The sequence below is a fragment of the Nyctibius grandis genome, chromosome 3 (genome assembly GCF_013368605.1).
Source record: "Nyctibius grandis isolate bNycGra1 chromosome 3, bNycGra1.pri, whole genome shotgun sequence".
NCBI classification, from domain to species: Eukaryota; Metazoa; Chordata; class Aves; order Nyctibiiformes; family Nyctibiidae; genus Nyctibius; species Nyctibius grandis.
Window position 1 is genome coordinate 69113007 of NC_090660.1, and position 25954 is coordinate 69138960.

General features: G+C 38.5%; 1 protein-coding gene across 1 annotated transcript in view; it reads left to right on the top strand.

Annotated features, from left to right (window-relative positions):
- The window catches only part of LOC137661595 (lipoxygenase homology domain-containing protein 1-like), a 192831-nt gene that overhangs the window by 96055 nt on the left and 70822 nt on the right, over nt 1-25954 (top strand). Inside the window, 8 exon segments of the mRNA XM_068397201.1 lie at nt 3475-3629; nt 4271-4349; nt 7507-7588; nt 9699-9754; nt 9909-9941; nt 15203-15372; nt 23613-23832; nt 25179-25333. Of these exon segments, the coding sequence (XP_068253302.1) occupies nt 3475-3629; nt 4271-4349; nt 7507-7588; nt 9699-9754; nt 9909-9941; nt 15203-15372; nt 23613-23832; nt 25179-25333 (950 nt within the window).

Here is a 25954-nt window from a genome sequence, read left to right on the forward strand (position 1 = left end):
GATGGCTTTTTCTTCCTGCAGTGAAGCAGGTCTCCATTTCAGATGTGACAGCAGTGGGGGCCTTAGAGCAGGTCAGTTTGTCAAAGAAAATTAAACCAGAGTCGTAGAGGCTGAATATATTTTCTAGGGTCTTTTAATTTTACTTTATATACAAAAACTGTGTTTTGTGAACAATATACAGAAAACTACAAAGAGGTAAATTTCACATGTGGTGAGTCTTGCTGTCTCAGTAGTACAGTTAACTGGTAGGTTCGTTCTCCAGATTTGGTTGTATCTGTCCCCTGTGCTCATCAAGCTACTGGTGCACCTTGTCTTATCTGTTACAGAGTGGCATCATCGTTCTTGTTCATATGTTTAAGCAACCTGTAGCTCAGGAGCCATTAACACTAGCACCTTTTGTAGCTGTTCTGCAATCTAGAGGAACTGCTTGAAAAAGTCTGAAAAAATTGCATCCACTCAAGCTGGTCTGTGCCTAGGTTTCCGTTAGTACAGAAAAGGCTTAACCTCCACAATCTATTTAGTGAACGTTTATATTAATGTCCAAGCGTTTTTCCACAGTGGCATGTTCTAAGTAGGCTTGTACCGCATGTTTTGGAGAATATTTTCATTGCTTAATTTTTTATGTGTTTCTTATAAAATGCATTGTAACACACACTGAAGTTAAAGGAAATGAACATTCCATTTATTATCCTAATATAGCAGCCCGTATTGTTAATTTGTACAAAAACTTAAAGCACAAACTCATCCTTTTGTTAAGGAGGTTCCTTTATAAATAATGCAGATTGTGTAGCCTGCATAAATGCCAGACCTAACATTTTCCAGATGGTGAGAGATGTATAGTCACAAGGAGCTATGGAAAATATTTTCCAGTTCTTTAGGTTTCAACATGTGTATGTTTTCTGCTTCAGTCTGATTTATTTAAGCTTGTAGCAATAGAAAGCTGTATTTGATTAGATCATTATCATCTCTCTGGTTACCACAGAGATGCACAGCGTTACAAAAGGAACTGTCATTTATTTATCTGTTAATATCTTTGTGTTGTGTTATAATTGTCTCTTATTCTGTTCTGCTGTGTCCTGTACTTAATCCATTTGGTTTGGTCTCCCTCCAGAAATGAAAGAACTCGGTATTTTCTTCTGATAATCATTTATTGCTAAAGGTTTCTTAAAAAAAGCCATGTATATGCTTTAAAATTGTGCTTATATTTACTTGAATTTTGCAGTTTTGATCATGGGAATTGCTTGTAGGTGTAAGTAATACAGATACCAATCTTTGTATATAAACAGTCATAACATAAACAGTCTATACCCTTTCCTTAGCTCCCACAGTTGTTTTGCTTTTTCAAAACTGGGAATGTTGGTAAGAACGTAAAAGCGTGGAGAAGACTTCACGTTGATATGTCCCTGCTTTTACTAATCCCCCGTGCCTTGCTCCATGGGTAGTCCAGCCCTTGTTATTCAAATGGCCGATCACAGATGAATATAGTTGTTAGGTTTTCTTTTGGAAATGTGACCCCTCTCCTTCCAAGCTTTGAAAGAATTTGCCCTTTCATGATCAGTGTGGCCCTTTGCTTTGCTGCATGTTTCATTTCATAGTTTGCTGTCACCCCTTATCCTCTGTTCTTTGAACAATTTCTTGTTTGTCTTATATTCTCCTGTTGCTACTCTGCACACAGTTATGATTATACTAAGAGTTATGACATAAAATGTCATTTGGATATATAACAATTATGCTAATTATCAGATCCATTTATCTTTGTTACTTGCCATCCATATCTACCATTTGTTTTAACATGATGTTTTTATGTTAGAAACCTTGAAACTAGTTTTTATAAGTCTCTGCCAAATTTTTGAAGATGAGTGTGTATTATTGAGATCAATTTTATGTCACAAGCTAAGTGTTGGTACAGTAATGCATGGATGTGAGAGCTGCAGTGAATGTCTGGAGACACAGAAAATAATAAAACTGTTGAAGGGACACAACTTCTATTTTAAGTCACAGCTGTAATAGTGACAAAGAGTTGGAGACATTGTCTTTGCCAGTTTAGGATAATTTTATACAGATTAAAAGAAATATTCTAATTTGTTTAAGCAAACTGTCTATCAATCAACATTTGCTTCCTGTCTTTCAATGTATGTGGGGCTATTTTTTTCCCTTAAATATTTGCAGTATTATTTTGCTATTTGTTTAGCTTCTCCACTAAGAATCAGGAATAGCTATTCTTCAGTGATGGTGGATGATATGGCGTTTGAGTTTTATAAACTGCCTCGGGGTCCACTGATTTAAAAAATTAAGGAAATGACAGGTTCTACTAGCTATTTGGTGGTATAAGAGTAATAGTATTTTAATTAGTTTTTGTAGAATATTGTCCAGTTTCAAGCATTTTGTTATAATTTTCTGGTTTTATCTTAGTTCCTTCTTAAAAATAGTGGTTAATTGTGTTTGTTAGGGTTTCTGCTACCTTTCTTCACTCACAAGAATTATTAAAATTACCCATTATTGAAACAGTAATCTCCTCTGTGATCTACTACATAGCAGCAGAAATGGCCAGTTGTGATTAGAATAGAAACACTGCATGGAAAGTTGCGATTAAGATGTAAACAGGAAAACTTTTTAAAGAAGTCTTAAGAAAAACTGAAATGAAATAATAGTATGTGATCACTGAAAATAAGTTTTTAAAAGAAGCTTGCATATCTGGGTAGATATAAAGACAATATTAGTGTGGTGCAAAATATGTTAATATAGTAACCCAGAATTATGTTCCAGAATTCTTTGAAGGTAAGCATATATTTTTTGTGTGTAAAACTTTGGTCTAGACCAGAAGGAGAGGCATTAAAAAGTTGTAAATATATTTTAACTGAGAGCTGTTTTTAAAAGTGTTAGCATCCTTTATTGAGAAATGTTGAAATCTTCAAAAACAAATTGAGTGTACACTTTCTGTAGATGAGGGAGCCCATTCATCTGCTTACCCACTGTTGTACATGAGGTGAAAATCTAAAAACCCTAGAAGTCACAATTACTGTTCTCCTTTTAAGATGAAATGAAGGTTAGCCACACAGAAAATTCTATTTTGTACAAATCTGAAGGTTGAAAATACCTTGGTAGTACCAGTGAAATATAGCTATTGTTTGAGACCGTGACTTGGCACAGTTAGGTGGTCGCCAGATAAAACCTTTGCAAATTAGGTCCTGAAATAGTGAATACTCAACAGGCAGTGAGAGAAGAAAATGGAGCACTTTTCTTTGCCAAGCAATGCACAGCTATACTCAGCATAATGTGTTTTTTTAAGCTTGGTATTTTCATATTTTCATGCAGAGAATTACAAGATTTGAACCTGGAAGTGACAAATGCATGGATAGCTGTTGGTACTTCCGAACTTGAAAGTCAGTACAGTCTTCTGGCAAAATTTTGATGGGAAAGCTTTTGAATCATGTGCAAACTACAAGGATAATCTCAAGCTTTTTCTTCTTCTAGTGTTGGTGTATGAGGTCCATGTATACACGGGTGCTAAACTTGGTGCTGAAACAGGTTCTAATGTTTATATCAACCTCATTGGGACAAGAGGAGATGCTGGCAAAAGGAAGCTCCATAGATCTAAGAATAATAATGCAAAATTTCGACATGGACAGGTGAAGTAAAAACAATGCTACTTCTGATCAGTAAGAGTAAATTATGGCTAGCAAACTGTTTCTTCAACAAGTGTAAATATCTTTTTATTTACAAGTTTTATTCAAGCAGTTTGCCATGTTCTCATGTATTTTCTTTTTTCAAAATTACTTACAGAATTACATCATATGAATAACTTTTATCTGCTGGATCAATCATTTACTGAGAGCACTGCATAGTAGAATTTGAGTACTCTTGGTTATTTATATTGCACTTGCAGGTAAAATGGTAAAAATAGCATTTTTGTTCTGAACAGATCACCATGAATTTTAGAATCAAGTTCTAAATCCTTATTGCCAAGTATGTTTTCCAGTCTTGGTGAGGCAGATAGGGCTGGAAAATGTAGTACAGTGATGACCAAAAAATTCTTTGCAACTGATTCTTGTGTCATGCCAAAGGAATGGAGTGCTGTCTCTGTGGAGTAATTTTAAAGTGTTATTCACCATGGAAAGCTTTAAAAGATCCTCACTGACTGGCCAGGACCAATATAAGACACCTGTATTCATTTTGCAAAGATAAAAGAGAAAAAATAAACTATTCTGTACTGTTATAGTCAAATAGCTGTGTTCAAAATGTTTATCATTTGCCTTGTTTGGTTCCACAGATGGATATTTTCCACATAAAGGCTGTCTCACTGGGAGACTTGGAGAAAGTTCTGATTAGCCATGGTGGAGCTGGTCCAGGTAGGATTTAACTTCCTAGAGACCAATGTGTTTTCAAGTTCTTCATAAACACAATGCACTTTATTTATATTGTATCCTTCATAAAAAATGTGACAGAAGGGCTTGCAGTGATAAAAAGTCTTCCTGTAGGCTGGTCACTGTGATGGGACAGTGAAAAACAGCGGTAATGGACAGCAAAAAGGACATGAGTTTAATGACAAATACTGTCATTCCACTCTTTGTTTTCAAGTTTATTTATAAGAAAGCACTATTTATTTGCATATAGAAAACTCATGAAAGCGTTGCTCACACAGGTAAAACAATCCTTCATTAGATAAAGAGTGAAGACTGGACAGAATAGAATTAAAGATGTTCAACACCTGCTTTACTACCAAACAAGTTTTGAGTAGCTATAGCATAATGTCCTTACTGGTTTGGGCAACGGTAGAAGATTTGGTTATTTATTTAATCTGTGCAAGTCAATGTGGAGCTGCTCCAGTGAGTGACATTGCATTCAGCTTGTAGGTTTTTCAGGAAAAAAAGAAATAATTTTGTGATGAGACAAATTTTTGATACAGGCCCTTGAGGTGTGCATCTCTGGAATGAAGTAAATGAAGATAAAGCTAGCATTGAAAAGCACTGAAGACATAAAACCTGCAAATATATTTGTAGATTAGTGGCTATGAAGAACCCAAGTGAAGAGAAGGATTTTTAAAGCAGTTTAGGGCCACACTGATACTAGATGAGAAAAGCACTTTTGCCCTGCTCTGTTCTGAAATGACCTCAAGCAACACCCATCTTGCTGTCTGTACCGTCTAAGGCTCTGAGCAGATTTGTGACTATCAGAGAAGTAGGCTTATTAGTGCAGTCTTGGTATGGGATGTAAACTTGATTCTTGTATCTTTGTAGTTCTCTAGAGTTTGCTGCCTTCAGCAATATGAATGATTGTATATCTGAGAGTTTCATGTCCTATTAGGCCAAAACATAACACAGAAGGCAGTGTGGTGCAGCCTACCTTCACTCTGTCCCCTAGGACACCATATGATGGTCTCTTCCCTCATCTCTCCTTTAACAGGCAGCATAGCCGTATCACAGGATCAGCATTACAAATCTGCAACCAGACGCAGCTGTCTTAAGCTGTTCTTTGACAATGAAGTTAAAAATCTGTGTTTTCGGAGGATTGTCTAAACAGGACAATGGATTGAATTCTATGTATAACAAAATTTATGCCTTGATAATTAAGATGATTGTTCATTGTACTCAGCACAGAGATCTCACAGACCTCTTTTGAACTGTATCCAAAACCAGCCCCAGATAAGCCTGGCCTGAGGTGACCAGTGTGGTTGAGAGCTGGAAAAGGCTGGTGAGTCAGGAGAGAGGCCATCTAGAGTCCCAATCTTTTGGGGCTTGAGAGGGAGAAAAGAGGGCTCCTTTAAAGGTGGGGCTGTCCTTTTTTCTAATCATATCATTCGCCTGAGTCATTGGGAAGAAGGTCTTCAGTCTTGATTTGGAGTCTGTCTTGAAAGGATGATGGAACTTATGCTTTCTCTGGGGCTCCTAGAATGCAGGGCATAGATCTTTTCCCACAGCCACTGTGAATTAAGAAAGAAAAGGAATTTTGTGCTACACATCAGGGGTTTGGCATTAGTCAGGTGTGAGTCACTAGATGATGTGTCTTATCTGCTGAAAGAACCTTCTCCTCCATAGAAACCTTCCATACATACCTGTACATTTACACAAGCAGCAGCTTTCATCTTTTTTTGTCTTGTTTCAAAGTGACCTGCCTGATTGCTGGTGAATCTTGGCCAGGTTAGTAGGCTCCTTCCCATGAAACAGCATCTGAGGTATAGGAGGGTGACAGAAGCAGCTTGCAGAGTGTCCTAATGTGCCCTGGGCCTGCAGTCTTGAAGGGGAAATGCCATTCTGCTCCATGCACTGCCTGGGCAAGCCCTCCCTATGGGAGAGAGACTTCTGCCTTCTGGGGACTTCCAGACTTAGATGCAGTCAGGGAGGCAGAGCATGAGAATAAATAGGACAGTTGTCTGCTTCTGACCAAAACACCTCTCATGCTGTTTTGCTACAATGTGCTGATAAATAACGGTATGACTGAGGCAAAACCTCATAAGCAATATGACAAGTTGTGAGTGCTGCAGACACAGTGAGAACAGGATATCTGAAAAGGGCTTTGCAGGAGAATTGTATCAGTCACTAGGATGGTTATCAGAAGTGATCTAAGAGATCAGCATGGATGTGACAGTCGTTACTGTGGTTAGCGAGAGGGTGAATTCAGTAGCCCGACACAAGTGAGGCTGCACAGCTCCATGCCCACTGGTCCCACTAGTAGCAAGGCTGAGTATGTGTTCCCGGTAGGCACACACACAAACACATTTATAAAACACATATATGTATGCATGTGGCCAGCCATACAGATCAACACAGACAGGAACTCAGCACTCACACAAACAGTACCAATGCCCTTATCTTGTTTCCCTCTCCAGCTGCTCAGAATGACAGCCCATCAATGGCAAATATATACATATATATACAGTATGGATGTATAAGGCCTCCAGTAGCTGGCCTTAGATGCTCAGTTTATCCAGTTGCTGGCCCTGGATCCTTGGATCCTCGGATCCTCAGTTTTCCCAGTTACTGGCATCTAGACATACAAAGCCCTTCCAAGTCTGCAGCCCACTCCATTTGCAAATGAGAGCAGTAGTCTTAATGATTTGTTAATTAATACTCTTATACATGTAATAACAACTTCACTCACAGAGGACCAAAATTTCCAACTTCCATACAGATCTCAGCCAACTGCATGAACAGATTTGTCCCAACATCCTTGTGCCTGATCACAAGGAATCAAAAGACATAGGCTGGGATGTGAATGGTGTTGGCTGTTCACAGATGTATGCATATACTTGTCTCCAAGGAAAAAAAAACACTCCTCTTAAAATTAAAACAGAGCAAGCAGAGAAGAATTAACATTGTACCTCTTGTGAGAGACACAGAATTATAAAGCTTTCATTCTGTTAATATATCTTATTTATTTAGTTGAGCTCTGTCATAATATGACCTGTGTTTCTGCTGGAAAAAAAGATCATCTAGGCTTTTTTCTTTAAATTTATTCCAAAAAACACCACATTATTTCACATGATAAACTTTTTTCTTTTCAACATAGGCAATGGATGGTTCCTGGACAAGACTGTCATCAAATATAAAGAAGGAAAGGAAGCTCAGGAGGTTGTTTTTCCTTGTAATAGGTATGCCATTCATGGAGAAAAAGAATTTGTTACACTGCCAGCAACCTAAGGAAAAAATTGCAGAACAGGCATGTACACACAACCTAGATATATGAGCAATACCCAAGTTTTTCAGCATCAAGGGATTCAAAATTTTGCTGTTGAAGACACAGAACAAAGTTGCTGTATTGGTATAGGAGGGAGTCATAGCCTAATGCCCAAAACCAAGTGTTGCATAGGAGAAAAGGTGCATTGATCTTTCTTTTATCTAAATTATAAAGAGACCACCTGAAAATAAATAAGCTTTCAATTCTCAGTCTTAGAAAATATTATGTGTAAAGATCTACTCTACTGAGTTTGGTCAGTTTCTCTTTCTCAGTCACTGAGAAACTTATATACAACCTGGAAATTTTTGGAAAGACCTTTAACTTTTCTCCTAAAGGAGAGCTACAATATTTCCTTTCATTTAATAAACCTCTACTTGTCTGTCTTACTAGGTCTAGAATTTTGCTGCCATGGGCAAAACTGGAAAATGCTTGACTCTTTCAGTTCTAACAATTACTAAACAGTCTGTTTTTCCAAATTTTTTTATTACCTGAGGCAACTGCAACCTGAACTTTTAGTAGTCATTGAGTGGAATCACATGGCTATAAAAGAAAAAGAAAAAAAAAAAAACAAAAAATAAGCCAACGGATGATTTGTGTGTGTTATTTCTACATTAGAGGAAATATATTAATATTTAATACAATAGAAACTATTTGAAGGATTGTAATTTAGATCCAGCTAATTATATTCTGTAGTATGTGGTTTCTGGAATTTATGAGTTTGGGTTACATGACTGAAGTAGTTTCCATGTTATTTTGGGAACTGTGCCTTAAAGTCTTGAAAACCTTTAGGGGTTCAGTAAAGACAGCTCTCCTCCTCTAGGAATCCTACCTGCTTACAAAAAACCAGTGTTTCAGTTTGCAAGGTTCCTAGAAATGACTAGCTAAGAACCATTTACTCCTCTCAGAACTGTTATTCCAATGATCAGGTTTTTGGTTCAGTTTTTCTTTTTGGCTATTAGGCTTTTTAATTGGTTTAGGTGTATTAAAGATTGTTATTAGAAGCATAGACAAGAGAGACAATTGTTTCTTTAATTACAAAGAGATTTTATGAGACTTCTCTAAAGGGAGGGATACTTAATGAAGACACTTGGGCTGTCCGTAAAACTGCCTTATAAAAAAAAAATATTAAGTTCTTAGAAAGATTAGTGACATTATATATAGAACTAGAGGAGTCCTGTCATTGTTTGCCTGCAGTGTAAGTGTGCTGCCAATGTGTCAAAGTTTATGTTCTATTTTTAGAAACTGCTAGTGATCTTTTGTTTCTTAGAAGGGAATGAGGAGATAGCTCACAAAAGTAAATCAAGATATTTATTGCAACAATAGTTGAAATACAGTGGAGTTATATACAAGAAGTGAAATGTATCATGGACACTTGGTTTTAAACAAATGCAACAGCAACATGGAGCCAATAGAAAAGCTGATAGTGAGCACGTATTTATTTATTTTTAAATAAGTGAGATTGTTAAAGGCTGTAAACTGTTATTATATCAGTAAGGGGGATCAACTGAAGGAGTATGGATGTGTGTTTGTAGTGAAATGGTATTCCAGAAAAGTTCCTTAAATTTTTCAGTATAAAAGAAAAGTAAAAAGAGAAGTTCAGTTCATTGCTGAAGATCTACAGAAGCTTTAGAAACTTCCAGACCTGCAGGAGTTATATATCATTTTAAATACAATGAATATAACTAACACTGCAGGTTATATACACCCCCAAATGTACAGTTGAGTCTCTGAGCCTGTAAATACTTAGTGTTTCATATAATGTACTTCATATAATACTATAGTACTTCATATAGCTACCATGAAAATTCCTATTTGCCTGGTGCAGAGTGAGCCAAATTCTCCTAATATGAATAAGGCCACCTATGATGAAGGTATAAAAGAACATTTATTTTAGGAAGTAGTTTCAAGGCATAATTTGATAAAAAAGTATTAAAAAAATACTGTTGGAGAGAGAAGGTAATTGTCAGATTACTTGTAATATACTGACAGTTGTTATTAATCTTATTTTTGTTTTTATATGAAAGATGGTTAGATGAATATCAAGATGATGGGAAAACTGAGAGGGAGCTAACTGCCAATAGTAAGTATTTTGTTAAAGAAAATTCATGTTATAACAATATAGCATATATTTAATGTCTAATTGTTACTGAAGAACCTTTCTGAATAAGACTGTAACTTAAGAAGAAAAGTGATAATAAAGCTTGTTCACATATTTTTTTCTGTTCATATTTTAGGGGATGGCAATTCAAAGAAGGCATTCATTAAAGGTAAGAGTTGTTTTCTATGCCATTGTTTCTGCTGTTTGAATTTAATCTGCAAATCAGTGATAAGTGACAAATATGTGAGAAAGTGACCTCATCGTATACGTAAACTATCAACTGTGAAAGAACATGGAAACAAATTGGCTGGCAGTGGTCTACAGAAAGGACTAGGTCTTTATAAGTAATTGAGAAAAACATGCTGCTTGTAAACCATTTCTGATTTTCTTTGTATTTCTACTATTCTGTCCTGAAATCAGCCAGGAATTACTCTGAGAAGAGATTCAAGTGTTGTTTTGTTTATCGCAAATTCACTGTCATTTAATACATAGGGACAGATCCCCTAGCAAGTATCATCAAGTTGAAAAATGTGAAGTGTCAGTGGAAGCATTTTCAGGTCAAAATCCATCAGGGTATTCCTGAAGGGGCCAGAAGTAATGCAGGCTTAAACTCCAAATCTGTTAGTGAAGCTAAAGGTAGTATATGCATTCAGTTGACTAAATCTGCTTGAATTAATAAAAACATTTTAATAAAAACTACCTACCCAGCTGTCTATTTTTACACCTACAATGACAGCCCCATCACTGTAATACCTTGGTACCTCCCAAGCGTTTAAAATTTGAGATACCATCTCTGTGTTTCTCCCTAACCAGAAAAGAGAAACAGACTGACACATGAACATTTATGAACATTTAACTGTAAATGCATATTCTGTGTAACTGTGTCTGGGAACTGTATGGAAGAAACTAAAGTAAAAAAAAGTAACATTCACATTTGGCTCTGGAAACCATTACTTGCCTTCTGTAGGATGAGTCCTGATCTCTTGATCTAATTCCAGTTTCAGTGAAAATTAAATCATTTGCATTCAATCAAACAGTTTAGCCAACAGCTTTACTGTTCTGTGGTAACATAACTTTGACAAGAGGAGGCTGTTTAATGCAGGTAAGTAAAGGCTTTCCCACAGAGAAATTTGATTTTCGCAAGAGTGACTTGGAATTGGATTCTGCATTCTGCTAAGTGCAAAGTTCAGCGATGCAGCCATAATATCTATTTCACCTTATGTTCAGAAAACAGACTATATTTTACTACTAATCTAAGTTTTTTTCCAGTGCAGCTTCATTCTTTATTGTGCTATAATAAGCAGGCATAGATGCACAGACTGCTGAGAGCCTGTGCATGTCAAGAGCGGTTAGACACATATTGATTATGAGGGGAAAGGAGTGGCTTATTCTTAATCAGTTTGTGAAATGTCACACGACATCCAGGAGGACCCAAAGAGTGTGTGCTGATTTCTTAGGTTGAGATCAGATGTTCTGAGTAACGAAGATATAAAGGAGAAGAACATTTTTAGGAACTATTCTGCCAATTAACTATGGATCAGCTTAGACTGAATTGTTCTTTAGCCATCTTTTCTTTACCCAGGGGCTCATTCCAGTGAGGAAGTGAGATAGGTGAGAGATCGTGCTTTTATGCCTTATGTGAAAAAGATGATGAGCAGGACTGATCTCAGGATTGTTCACAGTTTAATTCGTGTTCTACTGGTTATCTCATAGACCTTGCATGTGAAAAGATTGAGCTTTATAGGAAGGTAACAATCACAAGAGGTTTGCAAAGGTGTTTTGTACTCAGTTCTGTGTCAATCCATCATGACACAGTACCAAGGTTAGAGCTGATAAGAGAAAATTCCAGAGATGCAGAGTCGTGGAAGAAAAAGTAATTGCCTTGAATTCTCCCAGCAGCTGTAGCAGTGGAGATTTCACATGGTAGAGAAGATGGTAGCGATAAGCAGTCCCACTCACAATGGGAGTGAAAACTTTCGCTATAATATAAATTTACTGAATAAGAGGCAAGCAGCAATGTTGATGTTAGGCAGTCAATGTTTTATGCATTCATGTGGTCATATTCTACACAAGCTGCACTCTGCAAGTGGGCTTCAGGGAAAGTCATAAAAAGTTGATTGGCATAATTCAGTGGTGTTCGGTGATTTTCAGAACAAGATCAATGTGCTTAGGTAAGGTCTATAACAAAGGTTACAAAAGAAAACAGTAAGTCTCTCTGAAGGTCAGAAATCTTGTTCTCTTTGGGTAAAGCTAGTAAGATGTTCAACTACCTAGCCAAAGAAGAGAGTTTGAAAGTCATCAGTGCTAAGCAGGTTACTTGAGGGTTCTCAGCCAGGCTGGCATTACGCCAGCTTTAATGAAGCGTAAATCCCAGATCCCTGCGAACGCTGCTGCTGGCTATGGATTCTGCCAAATGCAATATGTCCATCTCAAGTTTTCCCAGCAAGCTTTCTGCATCTGTAGATTACAGAGAGGCTTTGGCAAATCAAGCACAGGAACAGATTTATTTGCATTCTCTTGATTCAACCTTGTATGTTTGATGCAAGAGAAAAAGACAAAAGGGATTGCCTCAGTAGGGAAGGTGGATAGCTGCTCTCAGCTCTCAAATGATGACATTGTTTTGAGGGAGAATGGGACTTCACATCGCTCTCTAAATGTTTCCTCCATTGCAGGGAAATTTTACTACTTCCACCTTCCATTTTCTCTTTTCCTTTTCTGCCTCAAAATAGGTGGAGTATTGTAATAGCGTATAGTAAAAGATTTTCTCTCATAGCAAGGAGACAAGACATAGTATTGTTGTCCACACTGCAGTTAGTTAAGAGGAGCTGGGTTCCTGTAATGTGGTTCCTGCAGGGTGCTCTGCACTGGGTTTTTGTGGGAGGTGCATGAAATACGGTTCAACATTGATGAACGGAGTTCAGTTAATAGATATTTCTAGGCTGGCTCTTCTTGTGTTGTGCAAGGTTGTTGGTATTAAGGCATATAGGAAATCCATGAGAAAAGAGAAAATATGCAGTAAATTCTCCCATGACTTCCTCTGTTTTTAAAGTATTCCCTATCTTGCCAGTATTTTCTAACGGGGTAAGAATAATCACAGAATTCCCAAATTGTAAATGGATTGGTCCTGCTTCTAAAAAGCAATGACAGTATATATCGTCAGGTGGATGCTGAATTTCCTAAGAAAATAAAATACACAGACTGACCGCTCTGCCTCAAGGCAACACGAATTTCTGCAACCTCTGGGAAGTAAGTAACCTGCTCCTACATCTAGCAAAGTGTGAATGCCATTCTAGGTCTTAAGACCAAAAGCCACCAGAGTGACAAAACTGGAATAATATATTGTAAAAACAACGGTGGCAATCCTCTAAAAACATAGAAGTTTTTCATATTTTAAAAACAGAAAAAAAGCCTTCCTTTTTCAGTTTTCTGAATTATGTTACAAAATGTTGACTTTATGGTTTACCTTGCCCAGTTTGCGATGGGCAGTAATCATTGCAGGTTTAATTTTCACGGTTTTGCTGCAAGTATCTTTCAGGTTCCAAACTAGTGGTTAAAAGACTTTCTGGAAGGAAAAGGGGCCATGCTTCTAACATATCTCTGGATACATTCCTATAATGTGAAATCAGATCCTTGGTTATATTATTTTAGAAAATAAAGAATTCTGAGATTTTTTCACAGAAATATGTTTTCCCCCCACCATTAATTTTAGCAGTTGTCATACTGATGTCTCAAAGAAAATGGCTATAGCTTTAGACATAAGCTAAAAGTACAGTCACACACTAACACACGAGTCACTCTGAAAGGAGGCTAACGCAGGTCAGAACTATCAGAGGAAAAGTCTCTTTTTTTAATGTGGTCATGCATATGAAACACAGAAGATGACCTACTCAAGCCCAGCTATCTGATTTTCAGAACTTACTGAGGACTTCAGAATATCTTGAAAAGAGATATAGAAACCACTGAGCACAATAGGTATTTGGCATCAGTCTCCTGTCTGGTGTAGCCATCCTTACCAAGTAGCCGTCTAAGTGAGTATAATATTAGGTAAAACATTTTTTTCTTATTCTGGCATGAGCAGGTTAAATGAATTTGCTGAAATGACAGAAAACACAGTCAGTCTGGGTTAGCTCAGTTACCAAATTGCAGAAGCATGAAAAGTAAATGTAGGAGAACAAACAGTCACAGATGCTAAGAGGTCTTAAATCTGTTAACCACTGATTTATTTCCTGGAAAACTCCCAACTGGTGTCTTAGCCTTTCTTCTGAAATAATAATTAAAAACACAATCATGGATATTAATTAAAATAAATCACCTTGCCTGAAATACCTTCTCTAAACATGCTAACTCTTCGAGCAAGGAAAATGCAGTTAGGCATCTGTGCTTTCTCTTAACTTGGGGCTTGCTGTCTCCTGAAGCAGAGGGATATTACAGAGAGGAAAAAAACCCCTCACCTGGGAAACACAGTAATGCAAAATTACCTTAATTTCCCCTCTGCTGTGTTCCTGGGACAGCCTTCAAAATGGGGCATGGTTGGAGAGGATAAGAGGTTCAGGGCTATGTTGGGAGTCTTTGTAAAAATTTGAATCTGCTCATAAACCCTCGGGGTGCTCAGGAACAGCAGGACCTCAAACGATGCTTGACTTCATCAAGTGTGACACCCTGAAGGGTACCACATGCCAACGTGGCACAGGGAGATAAAATTCAAGGCTGGCACATATATCAAACAACAAAAGTTCCTCATTAGGCAAAGTGTGGATGTTCCACGCACTACATCTGACTCATTCCTGGAAATGACCTCAAAGAAGAGTTCAGATGGAAGGATCCTTTCAGCTAGTGTGTTACTCAGCAGACTGACTGTGAGATGTGTATTTGCCTGCTGTTTTGTAGCTGAGCCCGGAAGAGTCAGGAAACAGTCAGATGTAATGCTGAAAAAGCTCCTATAGCAAGGAGGAAACCAGAATTAGATAAAGAAAACAATGGGAAAAACAGAGGGAAAATCATAAATTGAGAAAAACGGATCAGGTTTTCACACAATCTCCATCTCCAATCAGGTTGTGGAAAACAAAAGGTATGAAAAAAGTACACAGTACTGTAAGAAGAAGAATCGCATCCAATTTATTTCTGAATTAAACTGTTCTAAAATTTCTGCAATTAAAGCAACTAATTTGTTACAAAGAATGCAAAAACCTAGCCACCTTTTCCTGCTTTCTTGGTGTTAATTTCTGCTTGCATACCCATTTCAACAGTTGTCTTATATTTATCAGGTTTTATTTAAGTTATAATTATCTTAGAAGGAATGTCTATTTGTCTATTTTTATAAAATATTATAACAGTTCATAGTAATCTTCAAATTCTTTGTTGTAATAATAACAAAAACATCCATTACGCTTTGCCATTGATACTAAAAATGTGACGTTTTATTTTGTTTAGCACAACAGTGGAGAGTTCAGGTTAAAACAGATGGAGACTCACCAGAGCCACGAGAGTGTAAAAGGACCCTTGTGATTTATGGCTCAAAGTGCAAAAGTGATGAGCTACTGCTTTCTCCACACACCCCAGGATATGTGTGCTTTCTACCCAGAGCAACAGATGAATTCATTGTAAGTCATAAATATACAGTACTTCACAGAGCTTACAATGACATTCCTCTCTAGCCAAAAGAGAGAGAGAGAGATGGAATGTTAGTTTGTCTGGTACAAACGACATATTTATTTACAAAGATGGAATGATACAACTTTAGATCTTGGGTCATCTTCCGCTGGTAGTCCTGTTCTACTAGAGCCAGCTGCAGTGTTCTCTTTGCATTTTCAGGGCCTTCAAGTGTATGTACCATGGAGAAAAATGATCCCTTTTGTGTAATTTATTGCATTCATCAGTTCATCTTGCATTTTTTCTAATTCTCTAAAGATTCCCCAGATTCAGTTTATACAAAAATATACAATTATTTGAGTATGCAGAAGATGAAGGATTGGACAGTAATCACAGAGGACATAAGTGGGCTTTTTTTTCCCTTTATTTCCACCTCTGTAAAGCAGTCTTCACTCTCCCCCAAAATAGTTCTGCCTCTCAGGCCAGCAGGCAGAGGGTTTTTCTGGATAATCATAAATCACAGGAGAATGCATTCATGCATATCAAAGTTTGATGAATCCTGAAGCAATAGCATATACATGGCCAGTATTAAAATCAACCCTAACACAGTCCTGACTACCTGTACACCTGACACGCATCCTGCTGCTTTGAGAGGATTCATCTGAGGCATCGTTTTAATGTTCAATTCTGTCCTGGCTTTCTAGGCTAAGTCACTGCAAATTCTATTGATTGGCATGAAGTGCAGCTTCTAGCCAGTGAGATGAGAGAAATAGCTTGCAATTCAAGGCAGTTTTATAAAGCTCAGAAATACTTTTCAATAGCTGCAATAAACATTCTGAAAACAATGGCAAAACTACATTTAGAAAATGTTGTCAAAGCTTCATCATAATGCCATGATCCAGGCTGAATTTTTAATTTAAATAACAAGCTAAAGCAACTCAGGAAATTTATGGGGAGTAAATGAAAAGATGAATGGCACTTGTTAAAGACAAGAAAGCAGCTGCTTATCAGAAAACAGACAGGAAACACACTGAGCAACAAAAGGAGCTTCCTAAGCCATCGACATAAACTGAAGAGGTCAACAGAGGCAGAGTCTACATATGGAGCAACCACACCAGCCGGCTGAATTTTGGCAAGCGTCATTCGATAATGCAGTACTCTGCTACATCCAGCTTGTTGGTAATTTCCCAAATGGCTTGTAGTCCTTGTTAAGTTTGCCTAATTTCAATGACTGAGTAACATGCTAGGAGAAATTAGTATTGTTATGCGTCAGTCATGGTTGTCCCTCATAGTCTACTATCCTAGGTACCATAGGACCATACCCATCATACTGGACTTCCACCTTTCTAAACGCTTGTTCATACTTTGGATTGGCTGTGGGTTAGTGTCTATATTTCCCGCTTAGCTATTTTGTGTCCTTGTTTTTGTTGCTTTACTATTTGACCATTTTTTACTGTGCGTGAAATTTTGTTTCTTTGCCACCTTGCTTACAGTGTTTTACAGTTTTTGTGGCATTCTAAGGGAAACAGAATAGTGGCTCTGATATAAAGGAGCATTTGGGGATTCGCAGATAAACACCTTCATATCGTCTTTGAACCTGCTTTGGCAGGGGGTTGGACTAGATGATCTCCAGAGGTCCCTTCCAACCCCAAGCATTCTGTGATTCTGTGATTCACTAGGCAGTTCAGCTAATAAACCCAGTTTCTTTTTACTCTTCCTTTCTTTGTTCTTACTAAGACTATTCAGAAGAATGCACAAGCTTTGCTCATGTTCTCCCACTGTAGCAGGAGACTGCAGGCATGAGCATGATATCAGAAGGAGGACAAGCTGTGAATTCAGCTTTCCAACAAGCAGGAGTAAATGAACTTTTAAACCCCTCCAAGATCCTGGTCTGAGACAAATGTCCTTAGTAATATAGTGCAGTAAAAAGAACAACAGGTTATGTGCTAGAAGCAGCTCACATTGTTTTGAAACAGTAAGCTTAATTTTGATCTCAGAGATATGTTTATTGCACACTGAGGACAGAAAGGCATGTAAATTCCTGATTTTCCAGGTGTGGTTGCACAAATGTATGCACATATGTGTATCGTACTCAGAATGATTATTTGATCCAAAATATTTCTAACCAACTCATGAAAGAACAGGTGTAGTTTAATTGCATGTAGCAAGCATGAAGAATAAATTCTAAAGAGAGATAAAATAGCAGCGTGCTATCAGGTACAGTTGTTGGGTTTCAGTGGTCTCGGGCATCTGTAGTACAGTGGGTGAGCTGCTTAAATAAGAATAAATTTAAATAGAACACCTTAGTTCTAATAAATAAATTGAGAAACAGGTGAACGTGTCAATGTTATTGGATCTGCTGGGAGTTCTAGCATTGAAGGTAGCATGGCAAGAAGCCATGGCATCTCCAATGAACAAACAGATTGAACTGGGAAAGTGAAAGTAAACTGACAGTGCAGTTGTAGAATTTTTTTCCTTGATATTCCAGTTATGACAGGAATCAATTATTGATCATACGTGGAATGATTAAATTTGTAAAGTATATATATCTTTTTCCTAGTCATCAGTGTTTCTTGGTTACCTACAGAGTAAGCTGGCCAGAGCACGCCTTTGGAGAGTCCTAGGGTATCGTGCACATTCTATTATCCAGAGAATCATAAAATGCAAAGATAGATTGATTGACAGATTGTGGAATTGGGATCCCTAAAACTACTCTTCAAAACACTAGCACAGGTAGTATGAAAAATGGCAATGGACCTCTGCAAGTAGGACTGTTTGTAAATATACAACAAATCCAGAATCCATGTTGTGCTAAGGACTACGAGGGTGAAAGAAAACTTTTAAAACACATAATGCAATACTCCATTGTTTTCCATAGCATGTGTTGATGTTCCAAACAACAAGGAGCAGGTTTTCTGGAGTTCCTGACAGAAAGCTGTTCAGGTGAATCACAGAATCACAGAATCAACCAGGTTGGAAGAGACCTCAGGGATCATCGAGTCCAACCATTGCCCTGACACCACCATGTCAACTACACCATGGCACTAAGTGTCATGTCCAGTCTTTTCTTAAACACATCCAGAGATGGTGACTCCACCACCTCCCTGGGCAGCCCATTCCAATGTCTAGTAACCCTTTCTGAAAAGAAATTCTTCCTAATGTCCAACCTGAACCTCCCCTGGCGAAGCTTGAGGCTATGTCCTCTTGTCCTATCGCTAGTTGCCTGGGAGAAGAGGCCAACTCCCACTTCACTACAACCTCCCTTCAGGTAGTTGTAGACTGCAATAAGGTCACCTCGGAGCCTCCTCTTCTCCAGGCTAAACAACCCCAGCTCCCTCAGCCATTCCTCATAGGTCAGACCCTCCAGACCCTTCACCAGCTTGGTCGCCCTCCTCTGGACTCGCTCCAACACCTCAACATCTTTCTTGAAGTGCGGGGCCCAGAACTGAACACAGTACTCAAGATGCGGCCTCACCAGTGCCGAGTACAGAGGGACGATCACTTCCCTAGATCGGCTGGCTACACTGTTCCTAATAGAGGCCAGGATGCCATTGGCCTTCTTGGCCACCTGGGCACACTGCTGGCTCATGTTTAGCCGTCTGTCGATCAGCACGCCCCGGTCTCTTTCTGCCGGGCCGCTTTCTAACCACTCCTCCCCCAGCCTGCAGAGCTGCATGGGGTTGTTGTGGCCCAAGTGTAAGACCCGGCACTTGTTCTTGTTGAACCTCATGCCGTTGGTCTCGGCCCATCTATCTAACCTGTCCAGATCCCTCTGTAGGGCCTTCCTACCCTCCAGCAGATCGACACTCCCACCCAGCTTGGTGTCATCTGCAAATTTGCTGAGGGTGCACTCAATCCCTACGTCTAGATCATCTATAAAGATATTGAACAGCACCGGCCCCAGAACTGAGCCCTGGGGAACACCGCTAGTGACCGGCCGCCAGCTGGACTTTGCCCCATTCACCACCACTCTCTGGGCTCGGCCATCCAGCCAGTTTTTAACCCATTGAAGAGTCCACCCATCCAAGCCCCGGGAAGCCAGTTTGTCTAGGAGGATGCTGTGGGAGACAGTGTCGAATGCCTTACTGAAGTCTAGATAGACTACATCCACAGCCCTGCCCTCATCTACTAAGCGGGTCACTTGGTCATAGAAGGAGACCAGGTTGGTCGAGCAGGACCTGCCTTTCATGAATCCATGTTGGCTGGCCCCGATGCCCCGATTGTCCAGCATGTGCCGTGTAATGGCACTCAGGATGATCTGTTCCATCACCTTGCCTGGCACCGAGGTCAGGCTGACAGGCCTATAGTTCCCTGGATCATCCTTCCGACCCTTCTTGTAGATGGGCGTTACGTTTGCTAATTTCCAGTCAGCTGGAACTTCTCCAGTTAACCAGGACTGCTGGTAGATAATCGAGAGTGGTTTGGCAAGTTCATTTGCCAGTTCCTTCATTACTCTGGGGTGAATCCCATCCGGGCCCATAGCCTTGTGTGTGTCCAACTGGCACAGCAGGTCACTAACCGTCTCCTCCTGGATTACGGGAGGTTCACACAGCCCCCCGTCCCTAACTTCAGGCTCTGGGGGCCGAGTCTCCTGAGGACAACCGGTCTTGACATTAAAGACCGAGGCAAAGAAGGCATTGAGCACCTCTGCCTTTTCCTCATCCCCTGACACTACACTACCCTACACTACATTACAATTTTAAGATGCTTTGACCACACCCTTTTAACTAGAATAATTTATGCACTTTTTTTTTTAAAAGAAGGAAGTGTTAGAGAATTTAATTAAAATATGCACCCAAACAGTAAATTTTACAAAGCTTTCTATACATTAGGCATGATGTCTTTGGAGAAACCCTGTGTGAGTCAAAAAGGAAAAGATTTAAGATATTATGAAATTCTCTAATCATCTTCATCAGATGATGAAGTTACCTGTCTCCGAGAGCTTCAAAACCCCAGTGGCTTTGCCAGAGCACCCTCTTGATTATAAAAGCTATGTTCCTTCAATCACGTAATGGAAAAAATAGTGTTGTTTAGTATATGACAAATCACATGCAACTCAGCTCAGATTTCAGGTAGTGAATATTACATAAAACTCTTCAGAAGAAATAAGTGTGGAAAAATTAATTAGGAAACTATAATAATGAATAAAAAACAAGGTAAAGTGTCCTCTTTCAAACGTTTTGCAAACTTAAAACCAGGATATTCACTGGATATATGCTTTGTGAGGGATTATTTGTCTCTGCTTTGAAGGTCATGTTACATCAATTAATAGGCATCAATGGAGGGAAAAACCAATTATGGGATCAAAGATAAGATATCATATTCCAAAGGGAAACTGATCATATTAAACAGCTCAGAAAAGGATTACAAGAATGATGTAATGACAATGCTCTGTTACAATGATGGAGCTGAACAGAAAGGTTAATAATGGCCAGAACTGTTGGGGAAAAAAAACAAACCTGTGAAAAGTGGGGAAATATCTAATACACTCAATTGAAAATAGTTGGCATTGTTTAATTCCACGAATCATAGACAGTATGTTTACTAGTGCTTGCTAGTTCAAAGGCAACCATGGAATTAATTGAAATTGTGATTCTAGAAATAAAAGGGAAAATAGTGGCTTTTAAGTAGTCTGTCCTGTATTCTGAAATTATTTTCCTATATATCTCATCTGTGCATTTCCTACAGGGATTGTAACACGTCTCTATGACAATTTAGAAGCTCAGAGAATTTGGGTAGCAGAAGACAAAGTAAAATGTGAGGTACAGCTTGGCCTGTCATATAAAAATAACCAAATTCTGTCACGTTGCAACTCCAAACCAGAAAGCTTTATGGAATAAGTTGCGCATGGTATTTGGAGTAGCTGTGTGATACAGACATGAGGTCCATCTACAAGAAAGAAAACCTGCAGGCAGTAATTCTGCAAGTCAGTAGTCTGGTTCTGAAAGAAGCAGCAATGATTTTGTTGCCTGTGAAGGAACAGTAGATTAGATGGGTGAAGAACCCGTGCGCTCTCCTCTCAATGAACCGAAATAATTCTTGTTAAGATTAATAAGAGATGAATGCATACTTTTAGGAGAATTAGACCACAGTCCACCATATCTAATGATATCCTTTGCAGTATACATAGCATGAATGAAAAACTCTTGACATGAAATTCTGCCAATGTATTTCCCTTTTCATGGTGCAACAGTGGAGAGACCAAGTCAGGCATCTGTGAGGATGTGGTAGATCCAAGAGTCATAACTCCCCTCACATGTGCATCGTAGTCTGGGATAGCCTTAAGTTCTGTATGCACGATGGCATACAGACAGGCAGGGCAGACTAAGCTTTGAGAGAGGACAAGTCTGATGCCCTCTTCTTCAGCATAAAGCTGAAGCTGGGTGTTCTGGGTACTGTGGAGTCACAGTTCAGGAGCTGAGAGATTCCCTGCAGCCTTGAGGGGAGTGGGAAGGATTTCTTCCCTGGTTCTTAAAGAGCAATGCCTTGAATCTTGTAATTTTGTGAGAGTGGCATGGCAACCACTCATAACATGTGCCTTAAGAAATTCAGACTGAAAGGGAACTTTTAAGTCACCAAGTGAAATTCCTTCTTACCATAGGCCTCTTCTCATATGTTGTACATCATAAACAGTTCAAGCTCCTGTAAAGCGATTTTGGCAGGTTGCTTTAGTTTCAATTAACTGTTCCTCTTCATACTCTGATGTTTTACTATTTCTTATCTGCATAACAGTTATTAATGAGGGTAGCCAACTCTCTCTTAAAATGACAAAACCACACTTTTTATATGGTTCCTCCCGAATAAGAATAAGGTAGCTGATACTTCCCTACATGTATATGTCCACTGTGCAAAGGCACATGAACTAGCTTTAAGTGAGCTAGGTCAGCAGTGAAGGGCTGTCAAGAGCAGAGCTCTGTTGAGAAGCAGAATAAATTTGTCTATTAGGAGCTCTGTACTCCGTCTAGGGAGCCAGTCTGCTGGAGATGCTGCTGGTCCTAGAGCATGACTGTGTAAGACTAACTTTAGTTTCTTACTGTGGTGCTACTGAGTGCACAAAGGATTTATTTCCTGGCAACAGTCACCAAAGATTATGTTGTGACTGGTCTGGGAAAAAATAAAGCAACATGAGAGAACAAGGCCACTGGCAATATCTTCTGTTTTGATCCTTCTTAAAAATGTTACCTTTTTAAAATAATAGTTTGGTCTTGTTTCACTCGAAAAATCACTTCCCACCCTATCTTTCTTGCAGTTGCCTAGTGAAAGGCTGCAGCACTCCATTCCCTGATGTTCAGATGTTCAGAAGACTTACCATGCAGTGGTTAATGTCATGCAAATCATTAGCACTTGATGCAGTTTGATCATCTCAGTTCCAACAGCACTAGATTGGATGGTTTAACCAGATCTCACAGAAGCCCACAATCAGCAACCAGATATTGAATTTCCCATATGTAGTCTGGGAACAGGGCTGTGTTGTTCTATGGAGTTATTTCTGTAACAAACATTCATGATTTACTGTTATGGAGAAATATCCCTTCCCTTTTCCAAAGAATTGGTTATAAAGTAATTTCATGTTCTAAATCCAATCACATCGCAAATGAGAATATAGTTAAAACTTTCTAGGCTCATGGTAATTATCATTAATTTTAATACCTCATTTGACTGCTTGTATCAGGACCTTTAATTGTAACTTAATGTTCCCCTTTTCCAGTAAGGTCAAAGCTTTACATGTTACCTTTTGTCTAAAGAGCTTAAATCACACAGAATCACAGAGTGGTTGGAGTTGGAAGGGACCTCTGGAGATCATCTAGTCCCACCCCCCTGCTAAAGCAGGTTCACCTAGAGCAGGTTGCACAGGGTCCTGTCCAGGTGGATTTTGAATATTTCCAGAGAAGGGCAGCCTGTGCCAGTGCTCTGTCACCCTCAAAGTAAAGAAGTTTTTCCTCATATTGATATGGAACTTCCCATGTTTCAGTTTGTGCCCGTATGCACAGATATTTCTAATTTTAACCTTGGACTCACCTTAATGGTAGAGTATCATGTTCACAATACTAATAAGGGAAGAGAGACAACCTCACCCATGATCTTAACAAGGAAAAGAGAAGGATTGATTCCCTCACTACACTTATCCCAGCCTCTGATTCAGCTTTTCCACTGGTTAATGTTAAGTTTAGGAATTCTACACTGTTTGGGAAAATCTCCGTTAAGTGAACCAGCCTTGACAGTATGCTCTTCCTCATAACATTTGTTGCAGGTTGAGACTGGAGATCTGGGAGATGTATACAAGATTCGAGTCAGCTGTGATGATGTGCCAGGCTTTGAGGGGTGGCATTTGAAGTCTTTTCACTTAGAAGAGCTACATACAAAACAAGAACTGAACTTTGACTGTAAGTGCTGGCTCTCTCTTAACAGAGAAGACAAGGAGCTGGTGAAAGAATTCCCTGCAGTCAATGAGCACCAGAAAACTTTACCAGGTAAAAACAGTGAGAAGATATAAACAGTGTAAACTAACATCTCGAAAAGAAATCAATGCCACAGATATAATACAGCACTTTGTCTGAATTTCATATCTTCAGTGGCTCTGTTGCAACTGTCTTCATATATGCGCTGCAAAAATGCTGACCACTTAAGAAATGTGAATTCTTCAGTTAAGTCACATATTGGGTTTCAGAGTTGCTAAATCTTCTGTATGATTCTAAATGGGCAAAACTAAACAGTATAATTATACTTTTTAAAGATAAAGCACATGTTCAAAGTCATGGAAATGATTTCTCGCAGGCTTACTATTGAATTACATAGCTTATAATAGCTTTAGTTACTAACACAAGTATCAGAAGTAATCCTCATTGTACAAAAAAGTTTTTTATTTGTTTTTCCCTAAGGACTATTTTTTGACATGCTGAGAGTTTCAGAGTATATTCAGAGATGCACTTGGAATGTGAAGACCTATAGAAGTACTACATTTGTTCAGAAAAGTTGGCAGTTACACATGAGATAAAAGTAATTAGAGACGCGACTGCTTTTCTAAACTGAACTTCCAGAAGTTCTGGTCCCTGAATACCTCATACCTATTCACAACCTTAAAAGAAACTATAGCATTAAGTTGGTTAAATGCTAACTCATCAGGACTGTACATTAAAAATGACATTTGAAAAATTTGGTTATTCTTTTTGTATGAATATGAATACATATGCAACATAATGACCTTTCTCACAGGAAAATCCAATCTGACTTTGTAGAAGTGCATTTACACAGGAGCACCATAGAGGCAAAGAGTTTATAGTTTCTGTCATGCACCTTAAATTAATTAGTGCATTTTGTAAATTTTTGTACTTACATGTCACGTCATGCATCCAGATGCTATGCTACATGTCTCTGTTATTCTAATTTGCATAAACTTTATGTAGTGTCTTATTCTTTGAGCCGTGATAGTTATTATTTACTGCAAAGATAATTCAGTTCCTAACAGTCCCTGAAGAAACTCATATGAGTTCTTATTTTCCAGATCTTGCACAGTAAAATAGAATTGGGCAGAATTTGTCTAGATATTAGTAGCTCTAAGTTCCATAAGTCTAAATTGTCCAATTCCTTCCAATTTCTAGGGAAATTAATAGAAAGTCTTCACTTAGCTTAGCATGAAGAGATCAGATTCATAAAGAGTAACCCGACTATTTCAATCACTTTGTAGCAGATTTTTTGGTAGCTCTAGAAATAAAAACAAACAGCACTAAATTACTAAATACTCTGTGTTGCTGTTTTCTTTTAGGTACACCTTGTACTTTATCAGGTTTATTTAAACTTTTTTTTTCTTTTTGTACAGTCTATAAGTATGTTGTCTCCGTACATATCGGCGACCACTGGGGAGCAGAAACTGTCGCAAATGTTTATATCACTCTCTATGGCAAAAGAGGGGACACAGGTGTGAGGAAACTTCATACATCTTTAGCAAAAGGAAGAAAATTTCAAAGGGATAAGGTAATGGCACAAAACATGCTGTCTTACATGTGCAGGGGTTAGTACTGCATTAAGTGTCACTTAATGCCTGTTCAGAATATATCTTGTTACAGATGGGCAAGAATTTGGAAACAGAATTTGTCTTTCAGATATTCACTGTAGACCGATGCCAGTGTTATTTCCTTCCTGTACAAGAACAATCCCACGTGATAATAAAGGCTCTACATGAGCACGTAGAAAGCAGATTACTGCAGAGAATCTCTGTGATCATGCTTCTTCTTCCGTTCCAAATATAGGACAGACCAGGTAGCAAAGAATTAAAAATTAGTGATTTGAAATAAGTTACAGAAATTGCTGTGTGAGTTTTGCAATCAATGCTTCTGTAACCACAATCCCACATGAAACACTAACTCAATGCCTAGTCGGTAAGTTTAGACAAGAGACAAGAATTCCACTTAGACAAGAGAATGCACACAAATAGCAGTGTTTCTAGATGACCAATAACAATAAATTTCTTCCATTGTGTATTAAGCTTTCCTATAAGAGCTCACTACCAAGAGGTACATTGTCAAGGAGAGTCTTAGATTTCTGTGAAATTATTTCATTAGACAATTACCACTACTCTCATTAGGGTAAAAGTTG